Source organism: Schistocerca gregaria, chromosome 8 (assembly GCF_023897955.1).
Source record: "Schistocerca gregaria isolate iqSchGreg1 chromosome 8, iqSchGreg1.2, whole genome shotgun sequence".
NCBI lineage: Eukaryota > Metazoa > Arthropoda > Insecta > Orthoptera > Acrididae > Schistocerca > Schistocerca gregaria.
The window spans coordinates 340,484,019-340,508,257 of record NC_064927.1 but is presented as its reverse complement, the minus strand read 5'-3'; the positions used below and the strand labels follow the sequence as shown (position 1 = coordinate 340,508,257).

General features: G+C 40.8%; 1 protein-coding gene across 1 annotated transcript in view; it reads right to left on the bottom strand.

Annotated features, from left to right (window-relative positions):
* LOC126285385 (lysosome membrane protein 2-like) overlaps positions 1-24,239 on the bottom strand; it is a 330,549-nt gene that overhangs the window by 5,715 nt on the left and 300,595 nt on the right. The window contains exons 8-9 of the mRNA XM_049984724.1: positions 12,078-12,196; positions 4,648-4,776 (exon numbers count right to left, since the gene is read on the bottom strand). Coding sequence (XP_049840681.1) covers positions 4,648-4,776; positions 12,078-12,196 — 248 coding nt within the window. The remainder of the gene's footprint in view (positions 1-4,647; positions 4,777-12,077; positions 12,197-24,239) is intronic.

Sequence of the window (24,239 nt, the reverse complement as noted above, 5' to 3'; positions counted from 1 at the left end):
TAGAAGAAGGGATCGGTTGGTAGGACATGTCCTGAGGCATCAAGGGATCACAAATTTAGCATTGGGGGGCAGCATGGAGGGTAAAAATCGTAGAGGGAGACCAAGAGATTAAGACACTAAGCAGATTCAGAAGGATGTAGGTTTCAGCAGGTACCGGGAGATGAAGAAGCTTGCACAGGATAGATTAGCACGGAGAGCTGCATCAAACCAGTCTCAGGACTGAAGACCACAACAACAACAACAAAAACAACTACAACAACAACAGTGATCATCAACATCATCATCCAACATCATAAAATCACTAATGAATTTTCTTGTGTCATCAGTCTTCTTATTGGTTTGAAGCAGCCCACAACAAATTCCTCTCCTATTCTAACCCCTTCTTCTCAGAGTAGAACTTGCACATTACATCCTCAATTATTAGTTCAATGTACTCCAATAGCTGGCCACACATGAGTGGATTTCTGTGACTGATCAGAACCATAGGCCAGTTCTGGAAGTGTATCTGATAGATCAGGCCTGCTGACATGAGGCGTGTCATTTCCCACTAATGTGCTATCACTGGCCATTGGATCTAGCTCTCTGATCTGCCTGCAGGTCAGGTCCACTTGTATATGGTGACACACTGGCATATTGTCGTGATTTATGTGCAGACCCATGACTGCAGTGCATGTTCAACAGGCAAGAAGCCATGAGCGACACATCTTGGGAGTTTTCACTGTGTGTCACTGCAAGTATATTGTACAGTACAGTATGATGTTATATAATCATTTTATTTACTGTAGTACATTTTCACACTTTGAAAGCAGTTTACACCCTCAAGAGAAAATATGGATGATGCTATGGAGAAAATTGTAGCTGTAGCTGCTTGGGCCTTTGTCATGTACAATATTTTATAATACCTGTAAAATAACAGACGTAACACAGTTAACTGTAATAGCCTACAATAATGAACATAGGACAGGCAACATTATTTTGGCACTCAGTGTTGGTTTGTACAACTCATTCCACCTCCCTCCCCTTTATACTTTTTTCCAGAGATCTACACCTTTCTGTGATTATTCATGAAATTGTTGAAGGTATGTTAAATCCACCATTGCAACTACAACAAAATGTGTATTTTTGTCATGAAATTTATTTTGTTCTATTAAAATGAAGCATCATTAGCAGTCTTTAATGAAACATATGTGCATTCCAGCTTGCTTTCTGCACCTAAAAACATTTCTCTACAATAAATGTTTATGTTACTTATGATAATGCTGTCTGCTTGTGTGTTTTTGAGATCTCCCCTCATGTGGCACTGTTGTTAGTTTTTATAAAACTATGTTCCAAAGTTCAAATACAGTCTAGAAATTTTTCAACCATCTCTTTATTTGTCCTACTTTTTTACACTCTTGTTTGTGTGATGTTTGTTTATCAGTTTTCAGGAACAAGGTATTTCACACCCCTACAGTTTTATACATTTTTAGATGTGGCCACTGGTCTACTCCCTTTACTATACTTGTAGCAACTAAAACTTGCTGTCAACTGAAAACTATTCATTCATCATTAGCAAATTTCAGGTACACCTATATTTATTTGGTTGCCATATTAAAATTTGCTTCTTTTGGCAAAAGAAAGCAGGCCTTACCTAATGTCACCTCACTAATGTTCTAGTGTAGTTGCAATTGAAGTAGGATACTGAAACAGTGGTTTATTAAGTGAGGAACTTCGTTCGAATCAGGTCAAAAGCTTATGGAAAAAGAGGTTATTGGCAGAAATACAAAAATGTAATTTCTTCACATATCTTGTTACAAAGCCACACTAATTCAGATTTCACCAGCCATCTTCAACTCTTAAAAAATTACATCAGTCCACAGTGCATGATATCCTTTGCTAAAATTGTGTTTTGATATCTCAAACTGTTTTTTGAGATAAGAGGGATGCAGTGTTGATTTTGTTCTAGCTTTATCACTGAACTGCATGATCACAAATAAGTTCGCTACATAAAGCAATTTTATTAATAAAGACAAGATAGAGACCTTCTCCAAGTCTAAAGAAAAATTCAATAGGTTAGCTAAATTTCATATACAGCAACATATGGCCTAATAAGCATCAAATACAAATTCATGGTAACCCCTATTCTTTGTTACAAGCTTTTTGAATTTCGGGCAGTATATTACTTATATGTGAGATATCACAAAAACTAAGACCGTTAGTGAAATGATGTGAACTTCATCATGAAGGTGACATACAAAGCTATGACAGACGTAAAAACTATTTGTTTTTTTTTTACTGAATAGTTTCTTTAAAATTGTGAGGGAAAGATAGCAGTGTAGCTGACATGAGTGTGCGATTCTGCTGAAGTAGTGTGTCAACCATCAGCTAACCAAAAACTTGCATACTTTGTGGAATGAGGAGTCACAGAAATCCACCCATCTGTGTACCTGCTCAGAGGCCAGAGTCACAGTTCCCAGAACAGCGGGTAATTGTCTCAAATCTGTGCCTCCACCTCCACACAGGTGGGGCTGTAGATCTTCAAGAATCTGCCAGAAATGTCTGTAGGCTGTTGCTAAAATCTGTTGGTTTGCAAGTAGCTAATCTTCTCCCTCTTCAGCTCACTCTGTGATGTCTTAACAGATGATGTATTATCTTGTCCCTTCTTCTCATCAGTGCTTTCCATATGTTCCTTTTTTGTGATTTTGAGGAGAACCACCTCATTCTTTGCCTTATCGGTCCACTTAATTTTCAACATTCTTCTGTGGCACCACATCTCAAATAGTATACATTCTCAGAAATTTCTTCATCAAATGAAGACCTTTGTTTGATACTAGTAAACTTCTTTTGGCCTCCTTCCCTTTGCTGATGGCCTCCTTGTCATGTTGTCCTCGCTTCGTCAATAAAGTTTGCTTACAAGGCAGAAAAATTCCTTAACTTCATGATCAATTTTGATGTAATGTTTCTCACTACTCTCATTTTTGCTACACCTCATTATCTTTGCATTTTTTGAGTTTACTCTCAGTTCATATTCTTTACTCATCATAAATATTCATTCTGTCCAAATGATTCTTTAATTATTCTTCACTTTCACTGAGGACAGCAATACCATCAGCGAATCTTATTGATGGTATTCTTTCACCTTGAATTTTAATCTCACTCCTTAACCTTTCCTCAATTTCTGTCATTGCTTCTTCAATGACAGACTGAGAAGTAGTGACAAGATTGCATCCTTGCCTTACCCACTTTTTTTAAATTCGAGCCTTTGCTGTTGATCTTCCAATCTTATTATCCCTCTTGATTCTTGTACTTATTGTACATTACATGCCTTTCTCTACAGCTTTACTCTATTTCTCTCAGGATTGTATCATCTTAAACCACTTTATATTTCTGAACACTTTTTCAGGTTGACAGTCCCCTATTAATGTGTGTTGGTTTTTCTTCAGTCTCGCTTCCATTATCAAGAAAAACATCAGGACTTCTTCTCTGGTGCCTCCACCTTTCCTAAAGCCAAACTGATCATCTAACAGATTCTCAATTTTATTTGCCATTCTTCTGTGTATTGTTATTGTCAGCAAGTTGGATGCATGGATTGTTAGGCTGGTGTGTGAAGCACTTACATGCACCAGCTATCTTCGGAATTGCATGGATGATACTTTTCCAAAGTCTGATACTATGTTGCCAGTCTCATGAATTCTACACACTAACTTGAATAGTCATCTGGTTGCAACTTCCCTCAGTGATTTTAGAAATTTCAATGAAATGTTATGTATCCCTTTTGCCTTATTTAATGTCAAGTCTTCCAGAGCTCTTTTAAATTATGACAAATACTGGATCCCCATGTGTCCAATATTGACTCCAGTTTCTTCTTGTGTCACATCAGACACTTCCTTCCCCCTCATTGAGGCCATCAATGTATTCTTTCCACGTATTCACTCTCTCTTCTGTGTTTAATATTGGAATTCCCGTTGCATTCTTAATGTTTCCAAACTTGCTTTTAACTTCACCAAAGGTTGTTTTGATTTTCCTGTATGCTGAGCCAGTCTTCTGACTAACTGTATCTACTGATATTGATGTTAAGTGGTATCTTTGTTATCATCTTTCTATTCTTTTTGTGGCAATGTGTTGTAGCAGGACTGTCTTCTTGTGGTGTGGTGATTGAATCTAAGAAGTGTTTATTAAAATAAAGGAGAAACAAACTAAATACCTGTAGCTTTTCATTTATTTTTGTCCGTTAACCTAATGAATCCAGGAATGTCTTACAAAAAGTAGGAAACATACTCCTGAAGACCAACTGTGCCAACTACATGAACTAGTATTGGACATTGATGAAAAGTTATGTGGCAACACAACCATAAACATTCAGACCTAATCTGAAGGAAGAACTCGTGCAACATGACTTCCTTCACCCTAATCACTCGTCATGAGGCTGCAAACATATTAATTTGGTACCCTATTTTGATTATAGTTTTGAAGCCACATCTTCCTGTATGTCTAACATTAATATGCAAGTTATTTTAGGCACTTTGGGTGTTCATAAATATAAATCAGAAAAGTCTGTAACATGTAATTATTATCACTATTCATGGTATAACTAAATGAGTAGATAGTAATTGTGTGACCACATGCATAACAATACAACAACTGATATTGTCTACATGGTATACTTACTACTTCCATCCAAGCAATTGGTAGTATCATTCCTTCAGAAAACCTGTCCAGTTGTGTCAGTACTTTTGATTTTTCAACTCTTACATTGAACTGGAGGCTCGTTTTACCCCTCATCACAACTCCAAGTGTCTGAAATTAAGCATTAAAGAGAAATAAGTGGTTGTTATATTTTCTTGCATTATAAATATTACTTGTCAATTGTGCTGAAGTATATTTCATTTAAATGCTGAAAAAACAAGCTAATGATAATAATAATAATGATTATGACTATGGTAATAATATCAGTGCTTTTATTTTTATCTTTTGTTTCCTTTACTGCATCACAGTTCAGTTGACAGCTTAGCAGGCCAATCCTTGCATGAAATATGCAGCCACATAGGTAGCACATAATAGAGGATGGTGGTTGTGGCTGTACATAGTCAAGTTTGCATCTCTAACATTTCTCATTTTACTGTTTCTGACATGCCTGCTCAAAATCTGAAACAGCAGCTGAAGTAGATGTGTGCCAGAAAGCACAATCTTCTGCTGCGGTGCACCAGACTCTTTTTCTGAATTTATCCTTACAGCACTTCAGAGGAGCACCTGGGGCCTTATCTGTGCTTACTTTGCTATATAGAATTTGCCAAAGAAGTGAGTTAGTGGCTATCCATTGTGGTTTCTATGCTGTAGACCTTTGCCTTGTCAAGAACAGTTTGTGTTTGGTATGAAGTCATCTCATTTGAAGTTCATAATGTATCTAAGGTTCTGTTGGTTGAAACTTTTTACACTGATCATTATAAAAAGAGCTGCAGCAGGAAAGACAAGACAGACTGCTATTATTGTTTGCAGGCATGTAGATATTACTACACATACAAAATAAAATGATTACAGTTTCAACTTTGAAGGATCAAAATTTATTAAAGTGCATGGTCACAAAACAAACATGTTATTATTGAGTTGCCAAGCACTAAGAGCAAAGTTATGAAATGGTAATTACCACTGATGTTTCAGTCACTTTCTTTGGAGATGGTGGCAGTTGCGGCATTCTTCATGTCAGCTCGTACATTACTGGTTTCCCACATTACAAGCTACGGGTTGAATAATCTGGTTTTAGAGACAAACCAGCATACTGAATGATCACCAAGGGAATGTTGTCAGGTCTGGGTGTCTTTCTTATTCTATCTAGAGCCTTGCTTAATTCATGAAATATTGGCAGGACTGCCATCCAAGTTGGTGGTGGATGCTATGGGACATGTCTGAGAAAGCTGTTAGGACAGCCGAATCATTGTCAGACCTTCCGCATAGCTTCTCTGGGCAGTGTATAAAAGGCCTTTTTTAAGTCACGGAACACTAATAACAAGGGCTTATGTTATTCCATGCACTTCTCTTATAGTTGTTGCACACATCTTGAAGTTGTCAGCAGCAGCAGTAGAGCTAATGTCGATAAGCAAGCTGAAGTGCTCTTCCCAACAACTCAAAATGGTGTGACCATTAGTGAGGATGATTGTACTGTTAGTGGCTTTCAGGGTTCCTGATGAGGAATGAACAGGCCCACATATTTCTTTTATTCTAGTATAAAAACTCTTGAAGTCCCTGGCATCTGACAGATTTAGGGAATTTCTTAACTTTTTATTGCCATAGTTGTTCTTGATTGTTCTCATTTCAGTTTGACACTTCTGTGTGAGCTCTTGAAAATGCGATATCTTTTCCATGGAGGATGGATTTGAGTAAGTCATAGGTAAGCATCCCACTTAATCCTTATGAGGTTCTTTATCACTTCATTATTGTTATCGAACAAATATTTATTCTTCTTTGCATCAAAACCAGTGACCAGCCTTTTTAATGGTATTTTTTACAGTGGTCCATTTCTATTCAACATCTGTTATGTTAGATGGTGTTTTGCCAAGTCTGTCCAAAAGTGTTCCTTTCAAGGCAGCCTGAACAGTTATATTCTATGAGCTGTTCATACTGAATTGTTTCATGGAAGGGTTTTAGAAGTAGGATCACGACTTATGATAGACAAAGATCCTCAGATGGCTAACTGGCAGTTTGTGATCAGTGAAACAACTGTCTATGATTCAAGCTGATTTTGTCATCATGACATCTTTGTCATGCTGACAAGTGTTGACAGTCAGAGATTCCACTCTTTGGAGCATGGATGCATCCTTGCAGTTTTATAATGATTAGGGAAATGGAATTGCGTATTGGTGGATAAAAAACTCATGCTCAGTACAGAGACCAAGAAGCACAGAGCAATGCAGTTTCTAACACCTTGCTTCCCCATGGTGTTCCTCTAAAAATGAATGTCTCTTCCCACTCTAGCATTGAAGGATAAGCATAATAATAATAATTTGAAGAGCTGTGACAACATTCTGATGCCCGGTAACAATTGCATCATAATCGGGGGCGCGAATGATGTTTATTGCAATGAAACTTCGCGTGCAACGAGAATCCTGAAGGAAAAAAATCAAGAGAATGCCTAAAGTACATTTCTACATTGTCAGTGTTCCACGAAGGCACGATCTGATGGAAAACTTGTGCGTAAACATTGAAATTGTGAGAGCAAACACAATATATGAGAAAATCTGTAGAGGTTACGTGAATGCGACGTTTATAAACATAGAAAGTGTGAATAGAGAGCACTTTACAAGTCACGGTCTCCACATGAACACAAGAGGGAAAAAAATTATGAGTGCCGAAATAATTAAATTCATTAATGAGTTGTCGATAGAGCAAGGGACTCCAATCCCAATTCCACCAAAACAAGATTCGTGTGTAACAGTAGAACCAGGATTATCAGCGGTAACAGTTGGGTCTCCGACATTACCAGAAACAGCAGCAGCACAACAACGAGCAACAGAAGCATCATCATCATCAGCTGCAGATCAACAACAACCAGTAGCAGCAGAGAATCTGTCAGCTTTAGCAGCTGCAGCAGACACACCAGCACCGTCAACAACAGCATCCAGTCCAATAGACACAATTAGTAGACTGCCAATCAGAAGAAGAGTGACAAGACCCTCATACTTGAAGGATTTTTTTCTACCAGGCAGCCTGAAGGGGACAATACGGTGAGCTGTGCACCAAATCTAGGTAGCTGGACCCTGCTGTATCAGAATGTACAAGGACTATGCAACAAAATGAGTGAGCTGGAAGTAATTTTAAATTGTAATGTTAAGGAGGTTTCTGTGCTGTGTATCAATGAGCACTGGCTTCGGGACATACAGATTTGTGCAGCAAGTATACCAGACTTTAACTTAATAAGTCGCTTTTGCAGGGAAAATTATAAATGTGGAGGTGTATGCATCTATGTTAGAAGCAATGTTAAATCTAAAGAGATAAAACCTAGCAAGGTGAAGTGTGCAGAAAAAGATTTTGAATGTTGTATTTGTGAACTTACAGACTGTCAAACTATCATTGCTTGCATCTATAGGTCTCCATCAGGTGACTTTAACCAATTCTTGTATTATATAGATGATCTTTTAAATGAATTGAGAGGCAGGTCAAAATGCACAATCGTTCTTGGTGACTTTAACATTAATTTTAACAAAAGTAATAAGAACATGGCACAATTACTACATCTGTTTAACTCATACAACATGCAACCTACTGTGTGGGAAATTACCAGATATGGGGAGGGGTCTGGAACAACACTTGATCAGATATTTACCAACAAACAAAGCTGTGAGTACAATATTGAAGTAATAGATACAGGCTTTTCTGACCATATGGCTTTAAAAATGATGATAAGGAATGAGAACACTAAGAAATGCACGATCACTGAAAAATATGTACAAAGAAGACTTATTAATGCAAACAACATAAGGGTTTTTAATAGTATGCTAAAAAGGGTGCAGTGGGGCGTAGAACAAACTGATGGTGTAGACAAAAAGTATGACAGTTTTTTTACTGATTATAAATATTGCTACGATGTGGCATTCCAGTTAAAAAGAAAGTTAGTGAGAAGACAAAAACATGGGTAACACAAGGGATTAAAAAGTCAGCAATCACCCTTAGAAACCTAAGCAAACATGCTAGAATAAATACAACAATTAAACCATACTATAGGAAATATAGAAGGGTCTATAGGAAAGTTTTACAGGCAGAAAAAAGGCTAAGCAATGATTCATACATTAACAAGGGAAGCAATAAATCAAAATCTATTTGGAAGGTTATAAACAATAGCATAGGAAAACGTAAAACCAAGACCCATAACTTCAAAATTAAAAGTGAGGGGAAAGTGATAGAAGATGCTCAACAGATAGCCAATATATTCAATGAACATTATGTGAACATAGCACCGAACCTAATTAAAGGTCTATGCAATTCAAACAACAAAAACATAAAAGTACCAACTTGTGAAAAGACGATGTTTCTGTACCCAGTAACAGAATGTGAAGTTAGAAATGCTATTAATAAACTAAAAAATAAAATGTCTTGTGGTATTGACGGAATTCCAGACAAGGTAATCAAACACAATTCTACCAGTATAGATACTAACCTAGCTGACATTATTAATACTTCTTTCAGGACAGGGGTGTTCCCATCAAAACTAAAACTCTCCATAGTAAAGCCACTACACAAAAAGGATAGTACAGCTGACATAAATAATTATAGGCCAGTGTCATTATTGTCAGGTTTCTCTAAAGTAATAGAAAGAGTAATGTATGAAAGGCTAGCTGACTTTCTGAATAAAAATAAAATACTGACTAATGCTCAAAATGGGTTTAGAAAGAACAGGTCCACAGAAACGGCAGTCTTCCAATTCATGAAAATGGTCCTAAATGCCTTGGACAAGAATGAGTTAAGCTGCGGGATATTCTTAGATTTATCTAAAGCGTTTGATCTAATCAGCCATGATTTATTGCTTATGAAACTAGAATTTTATGGGGTCCGGGGACTTGCCTTCAAATGGTTCAAGTCTTATCTCTCGGATAGACAACAGAAAGTACAAATATACCATGAAGGCAAAGAGTATCTTTCTGACTTCAAAAAAACTAGCTATGGAGTGCCCCAAGGTTCCGTGTTAGGCCCTCTGTTGTTCTTGGTGTTTATAAATGATTTGCCAAAGCATCTGACAGTGGCAGAAACGGTGATGTTCGATGATGACACTAGCATTTTCATAAAAGGATCCACCGAGGATAATCTACAACAGAGTGTCTCAAGGACAATAAATGAGACAGGAAAATGGTTTAGTGATAATGCGTTGATCATAAATAAGGATAAAACAGCATTGATGAATTTCAGTAATATTAAAAGTAAAACTAGAAGAACAGTAAAAGCTGAGCTAGGGAGCTATGTTATTGCACAAGCTCCACATACAAAATTCCTAGGTATATGGGTGGATGAGCACTTGAGATGGGAAAAGCATCTAGAAGCTTTGTGTAAAAAACTAAGTAAATGCTGCTATGTGCTTAGAATGCTTCGGGACTGTTGCAACACTGAATCATTGCTGTGTGCCTATTATGCTTATATGAACAGTTTGCTTAGATATGGTGTGATCTTCTGGGGAAATACAGGTATGGCAAAACAAGCTTTCAAACTTCAAAAAAGGGCTATTAGAATAATGAATGGGGTTCCCCGTAGAATGTCATGCAGGGAAATATTTAAAGAATTTAAAATAATGACTCTTCCTAGCTTATACATATATGAATGTGTCTGCTTTCTGAAAACTCACCAGGAATTTTCAACAGTAAATAATCAGATTCATAAACACGAAACAAGAAATAGAGATGATTTTCACAGAGAGGCCCACAAAGGAGCACTATACCAAAAAAGTGTCAACTACCAGCCCAAAATACTTTTTAATGCATTGCCTGCTGCAATAAAGAAAATTAAAGAATGTCATAAATTCAAAGTAGATCTTAAACAATTTTTAATAAGAAACAGTTTTTACAACATTGAAGAATATCTAAATATGGGAAAGTAACATTATTTATATAAAGTGAAGTAAAATACTTGTATTTATTATGCAAATTTTTGTAACACATTAAATAACAGAAATTATATTGTAATTGTCTAATAGGGGAAAGTAAGATTATTTATATAAAGTGATGTAAAATATTTGGATTTATTATGCAAGTTTTTGCAACACATAAAATATCAGAAACTATATTGTAATTGACTACATCCATACAATGTATATTGTTAACGGATAAATAAAGAGATTGATTGATTGATTGATAAACAAGAAAAACATTTTATACAGGTACTTTACACAGATTCATCAATAAATTATTGAACTTAATACATGTCAAAATCCTTTTAGCAGTGTCTGCCTTTACAATGATTCTTTGCCATAGCTGTCACACACACAATAATCATTACACACAGAAAGATGGTGCACTTTGTTTCTTCATATCTTATCCACAGCAGTTCATATCATTTTGCAATTTACTGCAGGGCAATAGCCCATTGACTGTTACTCTGTAATGAATTCCCATATGATAAAGTTTTACCAGTTGTTTTATGTCATTAAAAGAAACTGAAATTTCATTTCAAATGACTGAATAATGATAAAGACCTGACAAGGAGAGGGAGCTATCAAATATACAGATTTTTTAAAGAAGGAATCTCAGTTGTATTGGTACAAAATGGCTTGGCACTATACTGGATTTCTGACTGCTATGGAGATGCTCTCTGCATTCTGTGCTAAGCATGGCTTTATCACCACTTATACTGCTTGCCTCATGCTAAAACCTGCGCCGAGCATTTAGCTGCTAGGGAATATTTTCCATTCACTTTTAAAAGAACTATTTGGTGAAAAAGCTTATTTTTGATCCTCATGTGGTATCTTCACTTGATGAAGGACTGAATTTTGTTTTCTTATTCATCACATTTACTGTGCAGCATCAAATTAAACAAAGCATTGCATGAAATTTTTTAAAGAGTCTGAAAAGGTAAAAAAAGCAAAGAGCAGACTTTACATATGGTTGATTTTAGCTCATATATTGCTGTGTATTAAATGTAAATATGATATCAAAATTGTCTTTGAAATTGAGAGCAGAATGTTTTATCGTTCTCAAGATACGGGTTTTCGTGTCTGGCGGACAGTCAGATGTGTGCGTCTACTTCCATCTGTGTCTGTCGCATTTCATAAATGGTTTGGAATGCATAAACAAGTTTCTTTGTGTTCAAAAGACAGTATGCAAAGAAGAACATTATATGATAAAGACTCTAAACCTTTTTATTCACCGAGATAAGTAAGTAAGTTGTCCACAGGAGTGAGAGGTTTGGTGGAACAGGATGCACAGCCATGTCAATAGTGCTTATGGAAAATGCAGGTGCCACATTTAAACATGTCCTCGGCAGCCTGAGAGCAATGTAGTATGAGATATTGCTTTTCCACAGCCAAATGGCTGACCTGCTTACATACTGTAGGAAAGGAAAACAAATAGCACAGTCTTCTACAGGTATTTATGTACATATGGTCTACCAACTTTGATACTTACTGGATGAATATCTAGATAAATGTCATGTTTTTCTGGGTCTGGATTCATACCCTCAATTGCTTCAAGCAGTTCTTTGTCTCCTAGGTGGAAGTGGGGAAGTGATACCATGATTGGTGCACCTAAATGAAAGTAATAATACACAAATTACCACACACAAATTTTTCTACATAAATTTGTGATATTAATAATACAGTGTTAGCAACAAATTATGGCTTACATTTTGTTGTGTATTCATGAAACAGCAGAAGTTATTTGTAACAATAATTAAAACAGTAATGGAAATTCCTGGATGGAGCAATACATAGAATAAGGGAAAGGCAAACACAAACCCATATCAGGTCGATGCATGGAGCACAGCAGCACTTAACAGAAAACGACACTCACACTAGCTTTTGAGCACTAGCTCCTTTTCTGGCAATACTACATACATTCATAAATACAACCACAAAGACACTGAAACACACACACCCAAGGCCATGGCAAGACTACTGCAATTACTGATATTGTATTACTGAATGCAGTTGCCGGTGGTGATTGAGGCGAGGAGAGAGAGAGATGGGAAAAGAGGAAGGTCTCTGAACAGATGACTTTGCAGTCACATAACAAGGTGAAAACAGTATGGAAGGTACAACACAAATGTAGGAAGAGGGGGAAGAGGAAAAAGGAGAGAAAGGTGAAGACAAGAAGAGGAAAACGGAAGGGGAGGGGGGGGGGGGTGTGGGAATGAGAGGTTTTGAAAAGGGGGAGGGGAGAGAAGGGGAGGGAAGGTTGAAGAGAGGTAGAGAGGAGGGAGGGAGAAACTGGGGGGTGGTGAGAGTAGTGAGGGAGATGGCAGTGCATGATCTGGATGAAGGAGGAGTGGTCTTGACAGAACAGAGTAGGGAAAACCAAGGTGAGACAGTGTGAACAGGTTACCACTGGTTTAAGTGAAGAGGATGGAAAAGGGCAGGATGTGTGGGAGAGAGTATAACCATCAGTATAGTTCAGAGAAACTTGTGCTGGAAGAGAGTATCCAAATCATCCATGTGGTGAAGCTGCTATTTAAATCATTTTTGTGTTGTAATGCACAGCATGTTCGGCAACTGGATGGAAAAGTTTGTGGTTTGTCACAGTTTGGCGGTAGTCATTCATTTGAAGAGACAGTTACTTGTCATGCCCATGTAGAATGCTGTACAATTATTGCATCATAGCTGGTATATAACATGGGTGCTTTCACGCGTGTGGTCTTCCCTTTTTTAGTCCAGTCACAGCAATAAACGGCATGGCCATTTGTGAAAGCAGCCATGTTTTATATCAGCTATGCTGAAATTACTGTACAGCATTCCATGTGGATGTAACAAGTAGTCAGCTGTCAACTTGCACGAGTAGCTACTCCAAATCTGTGGCTGGTTGGATGATTAAAGGGACCAAACTACTAGGTATTTAGTCCGTTTTTCTTTGAACAGATGGGTCTATATGACTGTAGATCAGAAGGAGCCTACCACTCAAAACCCACAGAAAAAAAGCAAAGTCTATGAAAGGTCAATAAAGCCAAGATAAGGGACAATAATAAGAAAGGCAGACAGAGGAAGGCACACAGGCAAGGTGTAATGAGTCAGGAAGAGTCCACAACAGGGCAGCTAGGTTGGGACAGTCCAGCAATGTGTGTACCACCGTTAAAAGGGAACCACGACACTGGTGCGGGTCTTTGCAGTGGAGGAAATGATCATGAGTCAGCCAGGCTTGGTTATTGCCGAGCTGGCAGAGGATGGTAGAGTTCTTTAGAGACGACTGCATGGAGGACCTCCACTGATTTGTAGTCTCATTTATCACCTGTAGTCAGACTGGTCCTTTCCGTATTCCAGATCCCCAGAATTTGATGGCATAATACTGACCAAAGATCTGTTTGTGGAATAATGATATCAAAAGTAAGTTTGCTGGTATCCAGCTATGTCCGAACTATCAGTGAGTTCATTCCATAGGATATTGACACTGCTTGGGGTCCAGACGAAGGTCACTGAGCATCCACATTTTTCGAGGGCATAAAGGGAATTCTTCATAGCAATGACTGCAGATGAGAAAGTACCCACCCGCACAGGAACTGATGTGCAGAAGAGTAGGAGAAATGGCTATAAACCCTACAGTGAAAACACTACAGCCATCCAGCAAGGAGCACAGATCACTATGTCCCATGTAAGTATAAGGAAAACCCACAGGGCCAGCAACCATCGAGCCATCAGTATAGACTACTTCCAAACCCTGTGATGTGCCGGGGATGGAGAAAAATTGGTGGCGATGGTCTTTGGAGGGACTGAGTCTTTGGGACCTTGTGATATGTCAAGAAGAAGACGTGGCTAAGGGACACACCATAGAGGTGTACATGAGTGGGCCCAGATGAGAGGTGGAAGAAGAAGCAGAGTTCAGAGAGGATGGACCAGTCAAGGATTGTTATCATAATCCCTGATCTGGGCCACCATAGTGGGAGACAAATTTCCATGTTCCAAAAGAGAACATAGTAATTTGGATTCTTAGGGGAGCTGAGATTGTGGGTAACTTAATAGACAAGCCGATGTTTTCACCCGATATGCAATGGAGGGACGCCAATACCCCTGAGCAAGCTGTTCACAGGACTAGTTCGAAAGGCTCCTGTCTCAAGTCAAACCTTGCAGTGGTGTTTCAGATCCAGCGGTGCCAAATCATATGCCAGACTCCCATTATGTTGGCACTGAGGACAATTAACAAATGATCAAAAACAAAGTGGGTGAACTGCTACACCATGAACAAGATGAGACTGTATCAAGACTTCGTAAAGCAGCAGAATGGTAGTACAATCTGTGCCCCAGCTGGTGCTATTCAGGCAGAAAAGTGTATTTAAGTGCAGACAGCAGTTTTGCTTAAGCTGGCGAAAATGGGGAATCCATGTCAACCGAGAAGTGGAGGCCAGCTCTAAACAGCGATTCCGAGGCCAGCCCTAAACAGCGATTCCGAGGCCAGCCCTAAACAGCGATTCCGAGGCCAGCCCTAAACAGCGATTCGGAGACCAGCCCTAAACAGCGATTCGGAGACCAGCCCTAAACAGCGATTCGGAGACCAGCCCTAAACAGCGATTCGGAGACCAGCCCTAAAAAGTGAGAAGTCTCCACAACATTGGGTAGCTGGTTGTCAAGGTAAAGTTCTGGTTGAATGGAACGATGTCGACAGAAGAGTATGTTGCGGTCTTGGTACCTGAAAACTGAAACCCATGCGTGAGGGGCCAAGCCTGTACATTTCATATGGTGCCTTGCAGTCAACATTTAGCGGCACCAACATTAGAGGAGTAATAGTAGAGGCAGAAGTCATTAGCGTTATGAGGAAGGTGATACTGAGGACACAAGAGTTGCTGCTAGACAATTGATTGTATTAGAAAGAGAGGGACACTCAGTGCAGGGCCATGGGGAATCCAATTCTCTTGGATATGGGGAGGGGAACTGTGAGAAGCACCAACTTGAACCCACAACACACAGTGTGACAGGAAGTTCTGGATAAAAATTGGGAGCATATCCTTGAGACCCAACTCATGTAAGGTATGAAGGATGTGGCATCACCATTTGGTGTCATAAGCCTTTTGCAGATTGAAGAATACAGCTCCAGATATGGTTAACAATGGCAAGGATATGATGCTGGCAGTCCACTAGTAGGTACTTGATCAGTTGGTTGTGGATGTGTTCTGGTCCTGTGGCTGTATCAGGGCAGTGGACAAGGACACTGACCAATTCCCACTTGCTGAACGGCTCCAGATGGCATGTAGTAAGATATAATTGTCTTAAAAAAATGATTCAAATGGCTCTGAGCACTATGGGACTTAACATCTGTGGTCATCAGTTCCCTAGAACTTAGAACTACTTAAACCTAACTAACCTAAGGACATCACACACATCCATGCCCGAGGCAGGATTCGAACCTGCGACCATAGCAGTCGCGCGATTCCGGACTGAGCACCTAGAACTGCTAGACCACCGCGGTTGGCAATTGTTTTCACTCCACCCACTGTTTTACAACATGAAAGGCAAGTTGATAATTCTCACTGAGGCTCAAGCATAATCCAGAGCAAAATGTTCGCTGACACCATCTAGGTCAGGGTAGGCAGTGCCATTCAAAGTATTATCTGGTACACCTGCAGGAATGGCTGTAGTTGTATTCTGGACAGCCTCATTTGATATCTCCATGAATACATGTCGAACTCCTTCCGATTCGCTGTCATAGACAGCAAGGTTCCATGAAGGACAAGGGTCCACTTAGCTGGAAAACAAGTCTCCTGAAGGACAATGCAGAAGGAATAAATGCTTAAAAGATGTTGCAGCTCAGCCAGGTGGTGGAAAAAAATGCTACATTTCCACTGGGGAAAAATTTTGTTCATTTATTTATTGTAGGGTACCAAGGAGGCAGGTTATGCCCTAGGGTACCTGCTGCTACTGATTTAGAGATTATGACAACAATATACAGAGGTTCCAAGTTCTGTTGTGTGGTGTGGTTTGAACCGGAGCCTCAGGAGCTGACGGAATCTCCACCTAAGCCACAGGGGTGGAATAGGTGGGATCTGTTGGTGTGGCGCTCACCTTCTTGGAGGACTTTTTCTTAGTATTTCCTCTCCTTAGAGGATTTTGATGATGGTGAAGGCTTCTCTGAATCAGTTTCAGATAGAGATTATAATCGCAGACCCCTGTGAGCAGTAACCTGTGGCTCCTTCACCCACTGGCCGGTGTACTGTTGTGGACTGACAAACTGTGGAAGGAAGTATCCTGAGAAACCGGATCCCCCAACCATCAGGGAGGTAGGCATGGTTGAACAGCCCTTAGGGCCCACTGTAGGAGGTGTAATGGGTGGGAGTACCATTGCCAAAGGGCCAAAGGGCCATGTTATCGTAGCTGTAGCATACGACATTGCTGTACATGCAGGGTGCGATCACCCATATTACTTCTGGGCCTCTTGGTAGGTTAGTTTGTCCAGATTCTTATATCATCTTTACTCTCTGGAAAACAGTGCAATCTGGTGAGCAGGAGAATGGTGCTTTCCACAGTTGACACAGATGGGGGGAGGAGCAGAAGGAGCATTTGCATGCAGTGCTCTGCCACAAACTCTACAGATGGAAGACGGGGCTAGCGCTGCAACGCAAAGATGCGTGCTCAAATTTCAAACACATGAAGCACTGCATGGGGGAGGGAGGTATGTGGTTTCACATTGCATTAATATACCATCACCTTGAGCTTCTCAGTTAATGAAGCGCCTTCAAAAGCCAAGATGAAGACATCAGCAGTGACCCTATTGTCCTTTGGCACCCTAAGCATACAGTGAACAAAGTGTACACCCTGTCGCTCCAACTTGGCATGTAGCTCATCATCAGATTGTAAGAGCAAGGACAGTGGAAAATGATGCCTTGAACCATATTAAGACTGTTATGCGAAGTGAGAGTCACCGGTATGTCACGCAGCTTGTTAGACGTAAGCAATGCCTGTGGCTCTGTAGCCAAGAAGGAATCCCCTTCAGTCCTTGTGAAAACTAAGAATTGGTTGGGGGGTGGAGGGGGAGGGGGCTATTTCTCTGCTTGTTGATTAACCCTACATTCCTCCCATGGCATAGCCAGAGAGAGGAACATTTTAGGATCACACCTCTCTGAATTAAAAGAGGACTGTCTTTTCATAGAGACTGCTGGGGCCATATGGCCATGCAAGAGTGCCCCCGCCCCCCTGCCCACTCGCTCACACTAAACCTCCAGAAATGTCTTAGTTTGTCCAGTGGGTCAGTGGATGGTGATGTAAGGGGAGTACAAAATAACTGATCATGCTTTCCCACCTGAGTTTTGCACTAATTAATCAAGTCCGTCTTTGAACTGACTTAGTGAGCCCTGCACAGGAATTCTTCCTAACTGTCATGTGGATTTGCTCTTGTAGTTTTATGTCCCCTTGCAGAGCTGTAGCAATGCTGTTGGTTCTAAAAGTGCAGTGGGAAGAATTTTTTTGTGCAAATTAATTTTTATGAGGGATGCTATTATGATGTGTTCATTTAAGAAACACTATAAAATGAATGTGTTCACACTGATTATAAGCTAACTATTAACACAATGAGAGCTTGGTCCACCGCATGGCTAGACTGAAAGCATCCTATTGATGACTGCTGGCAATGGCGCACAGTCCTTAACTTAAGTGTACAATAGTTCATATAAGATCTTACATCTTTGGTAATGCCAAAGTTATTCATTTAATTATTAATATCAGTTTCTCCTGGTACTATTTGTTTGTTTTATTTTAGGATGCGAAAACAACTGGGGCTCATATGTACCAAAGTCAAAACTATAGAACACAAAGACAAGAGAAGAGTTAATGACTGTATATCAGTCACAATTGGTGTAAGAGAAGACAGCTAAAAACATGCACGTGGAGAAAGGACACCATACAGAAACGGAGGTCCTAAACTAAAAAGTAAATGACCTTGACCATATTACTTTGATGGATAAAAAGCAAATGGTTAAAAAGGCAGTGCAACCTAGTTAAAATGACCTCCTCCCAATGGCAGGGCCAAGATGAGGTTATCCAAGCCACTGGGAGAGGCTTAATTTTCATGCAGGGAGGACCAATGGGGATGCCAAAGTGATACCACTACCCGACAGACGGCAACACAGAGCTCACTGGAGTGAATATAGGAGCGAATGGGCTGACATACAAGGACTGCAGCAGACTTCTTTCCTGGCAGACTGACATGACCAGGAATCCACATTAACGTCACAGTGGCTCCACCAAGAGTGAGTAAGTGACTGTTTTCCTGGACCTGTTGCACTAAGGGATGGGTGGTGTACAGTGCACATAGACTTTGGATAGCACTGAGAGTGTCTGAGCAGAGGACACAATTGAAAAGTCTGTGTTGCAGGATGTACCCCCATGGCCTGATATAGAGCAAAGAGCTCAGCTGTTAATACTGAGTAGCGTGTCGGAATTCGATATAAAAAAATCAGAGTCTGAGAGCCATCGATGTACATAAAGGTACTATCACGAAGTTCCACATGAAAGTTGGGAAACTGAAGGCAATAGAGTGAGGCTAGAGTAGTTCCTTAGGAAGAAAATGAAGTCCAAAGTTAACACAGGCCACTTCATAAAGCCAAGGTGGCGAAGTGTTCACAGCCACCAGGAAAGTTGCAGGTAGTGTTAAGGTAACCCACTGGATCAAGTGCTGAAAGTGGATTCCAGGAGGTAACAGAGAAAAGGGACGCACCCCATTCTGGCAATCAAAGAAATCATTGAAGCAGGCAGCATAAGGTGGGTGGCCATGCATGACAGACAAGTGGCATGCATACCTGCTAAAGTGAAAGTCACAGTGGTAGGACAGTGGTAGTTCAGCAGCTTCAGTATACACTCAACTGGGCTAGCGTAAAAAAAAAAAAAAAAAAAAAAAAAAAAAAAAAAAAAAAAAAAAAAAAAAATGGCGCCATGGTGGTAGATTGCGTTGAGATGGTCTAAGAGGGATGGATGTGCAGATGAATAAACAAAGCACCCATAGTCAAGTTTCGAATGGTCAAGGGACCTGTACAAATGGAGGAGGGTGATTCAGTATGTACCACATGAAGTACCAATAAGCACATGCAGGACACTGAAGGACCACATACAGCGGGCTGCCTTGTAAGACATATGGGATGACCAAGAGAGTTTCCTATTGAGTACAAGCCACAGGAATTTCATAGTTTCAATGAACAGAAGAGCAACAGGCCCAAGATGTAAAGATGGTGGGAGAAACCAATTGTGTTGCCAATAATTCATACAGACCATTTTGTCAGTGGAAAAACGAAAGCCATTGTCAATGTTCCAGGAGTAAAAACGTTCATGACATCACTGAAAATGCCAGTCAGTAAGCCAGGTCCATGGAGAACTGCAATAAATGGCAAAATCATAAACAAAAAGGGAGCCAGAGATACCTGGCAGGAGACAGGCCATTATAGGGTTAATGGCTATAACGAAGAGAATGATGCTCTGGACAGAAACCTGAGGCACACCAGTTTCCTGGATAAAGGTGTCTGACAAAGCAGAACCCACATACACCTTGGAACTCGGCCTTCCAAAAATTCCTGGAGCAAACAGGGCAGGTGGCCACAGAAGGCCCACATGTAAAGAGTGCGGAGGATACCAGTTCTCCAACAGGTGTCTTAAGCCTCCAAATAGAAGAACATGGCCACAGTCTGGTATTTCCAAAGAAAACCATTCATGACATGGGTGGACAAAGTAATGGGATGATCAAACCACAGAACGCTGCATTCAAAATCCACGAAGTGCATTCATTAGTAAATTGCAAGACTCAAGCCACCGTACCAACCGGCATGAAGCATTTGTTCCATCACCTTGCAAACACAGCTGGTGAGAGAGCTGGGACAGTAGCTAGAAGGAAGGTTTTCGTCCTTACCTGGCTTAGGTATGGGTATGATGATTGTTTCACCCCCAATGTCCAGGAAACATGCCCTGTGCCCAGATGTGGTTGCACGTATTTAGCAGGAAGTGCTTGCTTGCAAGAGAAAGGTGCTGCAACATCTGGCTCTGGGATGGATGATCAGGATGAACTGAGAGCATGATCTAGCTCTCTCATAGTAAGGGTGGCATCACAGCACTCACAATTCTGAGGAGAGAAGGGTATCACTCGAGCCTCCTCCCTATGTTTCTGATTGAGGAAGACTGGGTGATAGTGGGAAGAGCTTGAAATTTCTGCAAAATGGTGGCCCATGGTGTTTGAGATAGCGACAAGGCCCATGATGACATTGTCTGGTACTGTCAGGCTGGAAATTGGTGAATGGATCTTGGTCCCAGAGAGCCGTCAGATGTTGGCCCACATGGCCGAGGAAGAGGTGACACTGTTAAAAGAAGTAGTGAATGAAATCTAGATAGCTTTTTTGCTATCCCGAATAACGTGATGACACTTTGCATGCATCTGTTTATATTGAATGGTTAAAATGTGGAGAGCACATCTTCATGTGCAAACTGCGTCACAGCATGCCTCAGTCCACCCAGCAACTGGGGGACGGCATGGTAAAGAGGAAGTGGGAGGAATGGAATATTCTGCAGCAATCATGATAATGTTTGAGAGATATTCCACCTGGTCATCACAACTTGGAAAATCTTTTTCTTCGAAGGTTGCCAGAGAGAAGTAGAGCTGCAGATAACCTTAGTAAGCTGCCATTTGGGTGGGCGCACATATGAGGTAGGAGTCAGCCAATTGAAAGCACATGGAAATAGTCGCTCGAGTAGATGTCAGAAAGAAAGATAAACTGAGCAGTGCAGAAGGATAGGTCCAAATGGGAATAGGTGTGCAAGCAGTCGGAAAGGAATGTGGGTGCTCCTATGTTAAGGCAGAAGAGGTCAAGTTTATTAAGAAGATCAGCCAAGAGGGCACCTCTCTGACAGATTCTGGAAGAACCCCAAAAGGGATGATGCAGATTAAAGTAACTGAGTAGCAGAAATGGGGGAGGCAGCCGCCAAATAAGCTGAAAAAGTCTGCCATGGTGACATCAAATGATGGCGGGACATAAATGGTACAGAGGGAAAAGTCAGGTGAGGGATGAAAAGGTAAACTGCAACAGCTTGAAGATGGGTAGTCATTGGAGATGGGTTGTCTGTGAGTGTCATCCTGTGCGAGTAGAATGGTGCCCCAGGAGACGGAATGCTGACCTCAGGGGAAGGTCAAAACAATCCAAGAAGAAATGTGAAAGCTCAAAGCAGTCGTGAGGGTGAAATTTTGTTTCTTGAAGGTATAGTACAAGGGAATGGTGCAATGCTAAAAGCAGCCATAAATCCTCTTTGTGGGATCGAAGGCTGCTAACTTTCCATTGGAAGAGAGTTATGATGAGGAAGAAATGAAGGGGTAGTACCTCAACGACCGCCGAGTGACAGGAAAAACATTTGTCTTTGTTGGACTTATTTGAGCCTTTCTGGTTAGCTGAGGAAGCCTCAGGTGTTGTTTTTCTGGAGGGACATAGGAAGTCCTCACAGGAGTGCTTCTCCTATCCTTTCCAGCCTAACAGTTGTGTAGCTGGTGGCTTCAACCCTTGAGGCAGGAGTCTGGTGGGTTGTTGCACAGATTAACAGGGGGATCGTGATGCTACCTTGACACTGGGCTATTTCACAACCTCATAGCTTAATTTGAGGTGGCATGTCTGAGTGGCCATGTCCTTCATGGAGTGAGAGGTAACAAGAACAGAACTATAGGTGCCAGATGGGAGAACAAAGGGTTTGTGACTAGCCAATAACTTGCGAGCAACTGGATAAGGCATTTTTTTCCTTTGCCCAGATCTCCTGGGCAGCCCGCTCATCAAGATATGTGGGACAAACCAGAGAGGAGGCGGCGTGACCACCATTGCAGTTAATACAGTGGGGAAAAGGAGGTGGACAATCCTCCTCATGTGCATCCCTACCTCAGGTTACACATTTGGCTGGGTGTTGCCAAGGCATTCTAGTGTGGTTGAAACAATGACATTGGTAGTAGTGCATTGGGTTTGGGTTGTATGATTGGACTGTGATAATTTCATAGCCTCCTTTGATCTTGTATGGAAGCACCACTCTATCAAAGGTGAGAAAAGGAGTGCAGGTGGGCACTAAGGTGGAATCTACCTTTTTCATCACCTAATGGACGGCAATGACACCCTGATCAGAGAGGTAATACTAGATTTTGGCCTCAGTTAGACTGTAGAATAGCCTAATGTAAATAACACCACAGGAAGAATTCAGAGTTCTATGAGCCTGACAGGAACAGGATAGCTGTGGAGAAGTGAGGCAGCAAGCAGTTTTTGTGCTTGAGAATCAGAAGTAGTCTCCAAAAACAAAGAGCCATTCTGTAAATGAGAATGGGATTTCACAGGGCCAGCAATGGCATCAACATCTTTCTGAATAATAAACGGATTTATTATTGTGAAGGACCCAGCTGCAGCAGCAGCTACCTGGCCAGTAATCCATTGGTCGCAGTCCTCATGCCCCAATCACAATGGACAGATACTCCTTGCCACACATGAGAAGTTTCCAGCTCATGCACCAACTGTGCTACTTCTACTGGTCAGGGGACTATCACTGCAGGTATTTTACGACTCCCCACAACGGGAGGCTACTGTGCTGGGTTTCGTGTAAATTACCTTATTAAAGAGAAGGGTGCAAAGATGAAAAGCACAAACGTGGAGTATACACTGCTCTAGGCAATCTACCCAGCATGAACTGCTCTTCTGGAGAATTTTGAAAATTGGTGGCACATCAAACCCAACAATGAGGGACCATGTTTTTATTAATGAAAAGTTGTGGAAAACATCAGAAATAGAAACACAAGTTCCAATCACAAACAATGTCCAAGCAGGGTCTGCTCCAATAAAACCTTGCAGCATGGAGAGGAAGTAATGCTGCTAAGGCTGGGGCCCCATGGTAGTCAAGCACATACTGACAAAAGAGATGTGAACCCCCTGGGGGCAAACTGTGGTGAGCTACAAAAATTTTCATCTAGATGCAAGTGGGAATTGTCTCAGCAACACACCAACACACCCAGTGCTCTTACACTCCTCCTGGCCTAACCCTGAGCTACCCTGTCCCTACTGCACCTTGTTTTTTACTCTCTTCTTCCCATACCATTCCTTCTCCATCCAAATCATACACCTCCCCCCCCTCCCCTCAAGTTCTCACCTCTCTCTCTCTCTCTCTCTCTCTCTCTCTCTCTCTCTCTCTCTCTCTCTCTCTCTCTCTCGTCCCCTGTACTTTTTTTTATCTTGTTGTGCAGCTGCAAAGTCATCTGCCCTGAGACCTGCCTTTTTCCCCATCAGCCTCTCTTTGCAACCTTCCTTAACCCCTCCCCACCTCCATTAGCTTAGGCAACTTCTTTCAATGAACAAATATGAATAATCATAGTAGTCTTGCTGTGGCCATAGAAGTGGGTGTTTAGGTATCTGCGTGGTTGTGTATGAGACTGTATGTAGTATTGCTAGCAAATGAGCTAGAGCTCAAAAGATAGTGTTAACGCTCTTTTCTGTTATATTCTCCTATGATATACACATCAATCTGCTACAGGCAAGTGGTTATTATTATAATACACAGCTGTGTGTCTGATGATTCAGAATAAATAAAAGGTAGTATCCTAAACAGAATTAAGGAACCAAAATATTAAAAATTTGCCATGAACAAATTTCTTGTTTAAAATATTGAA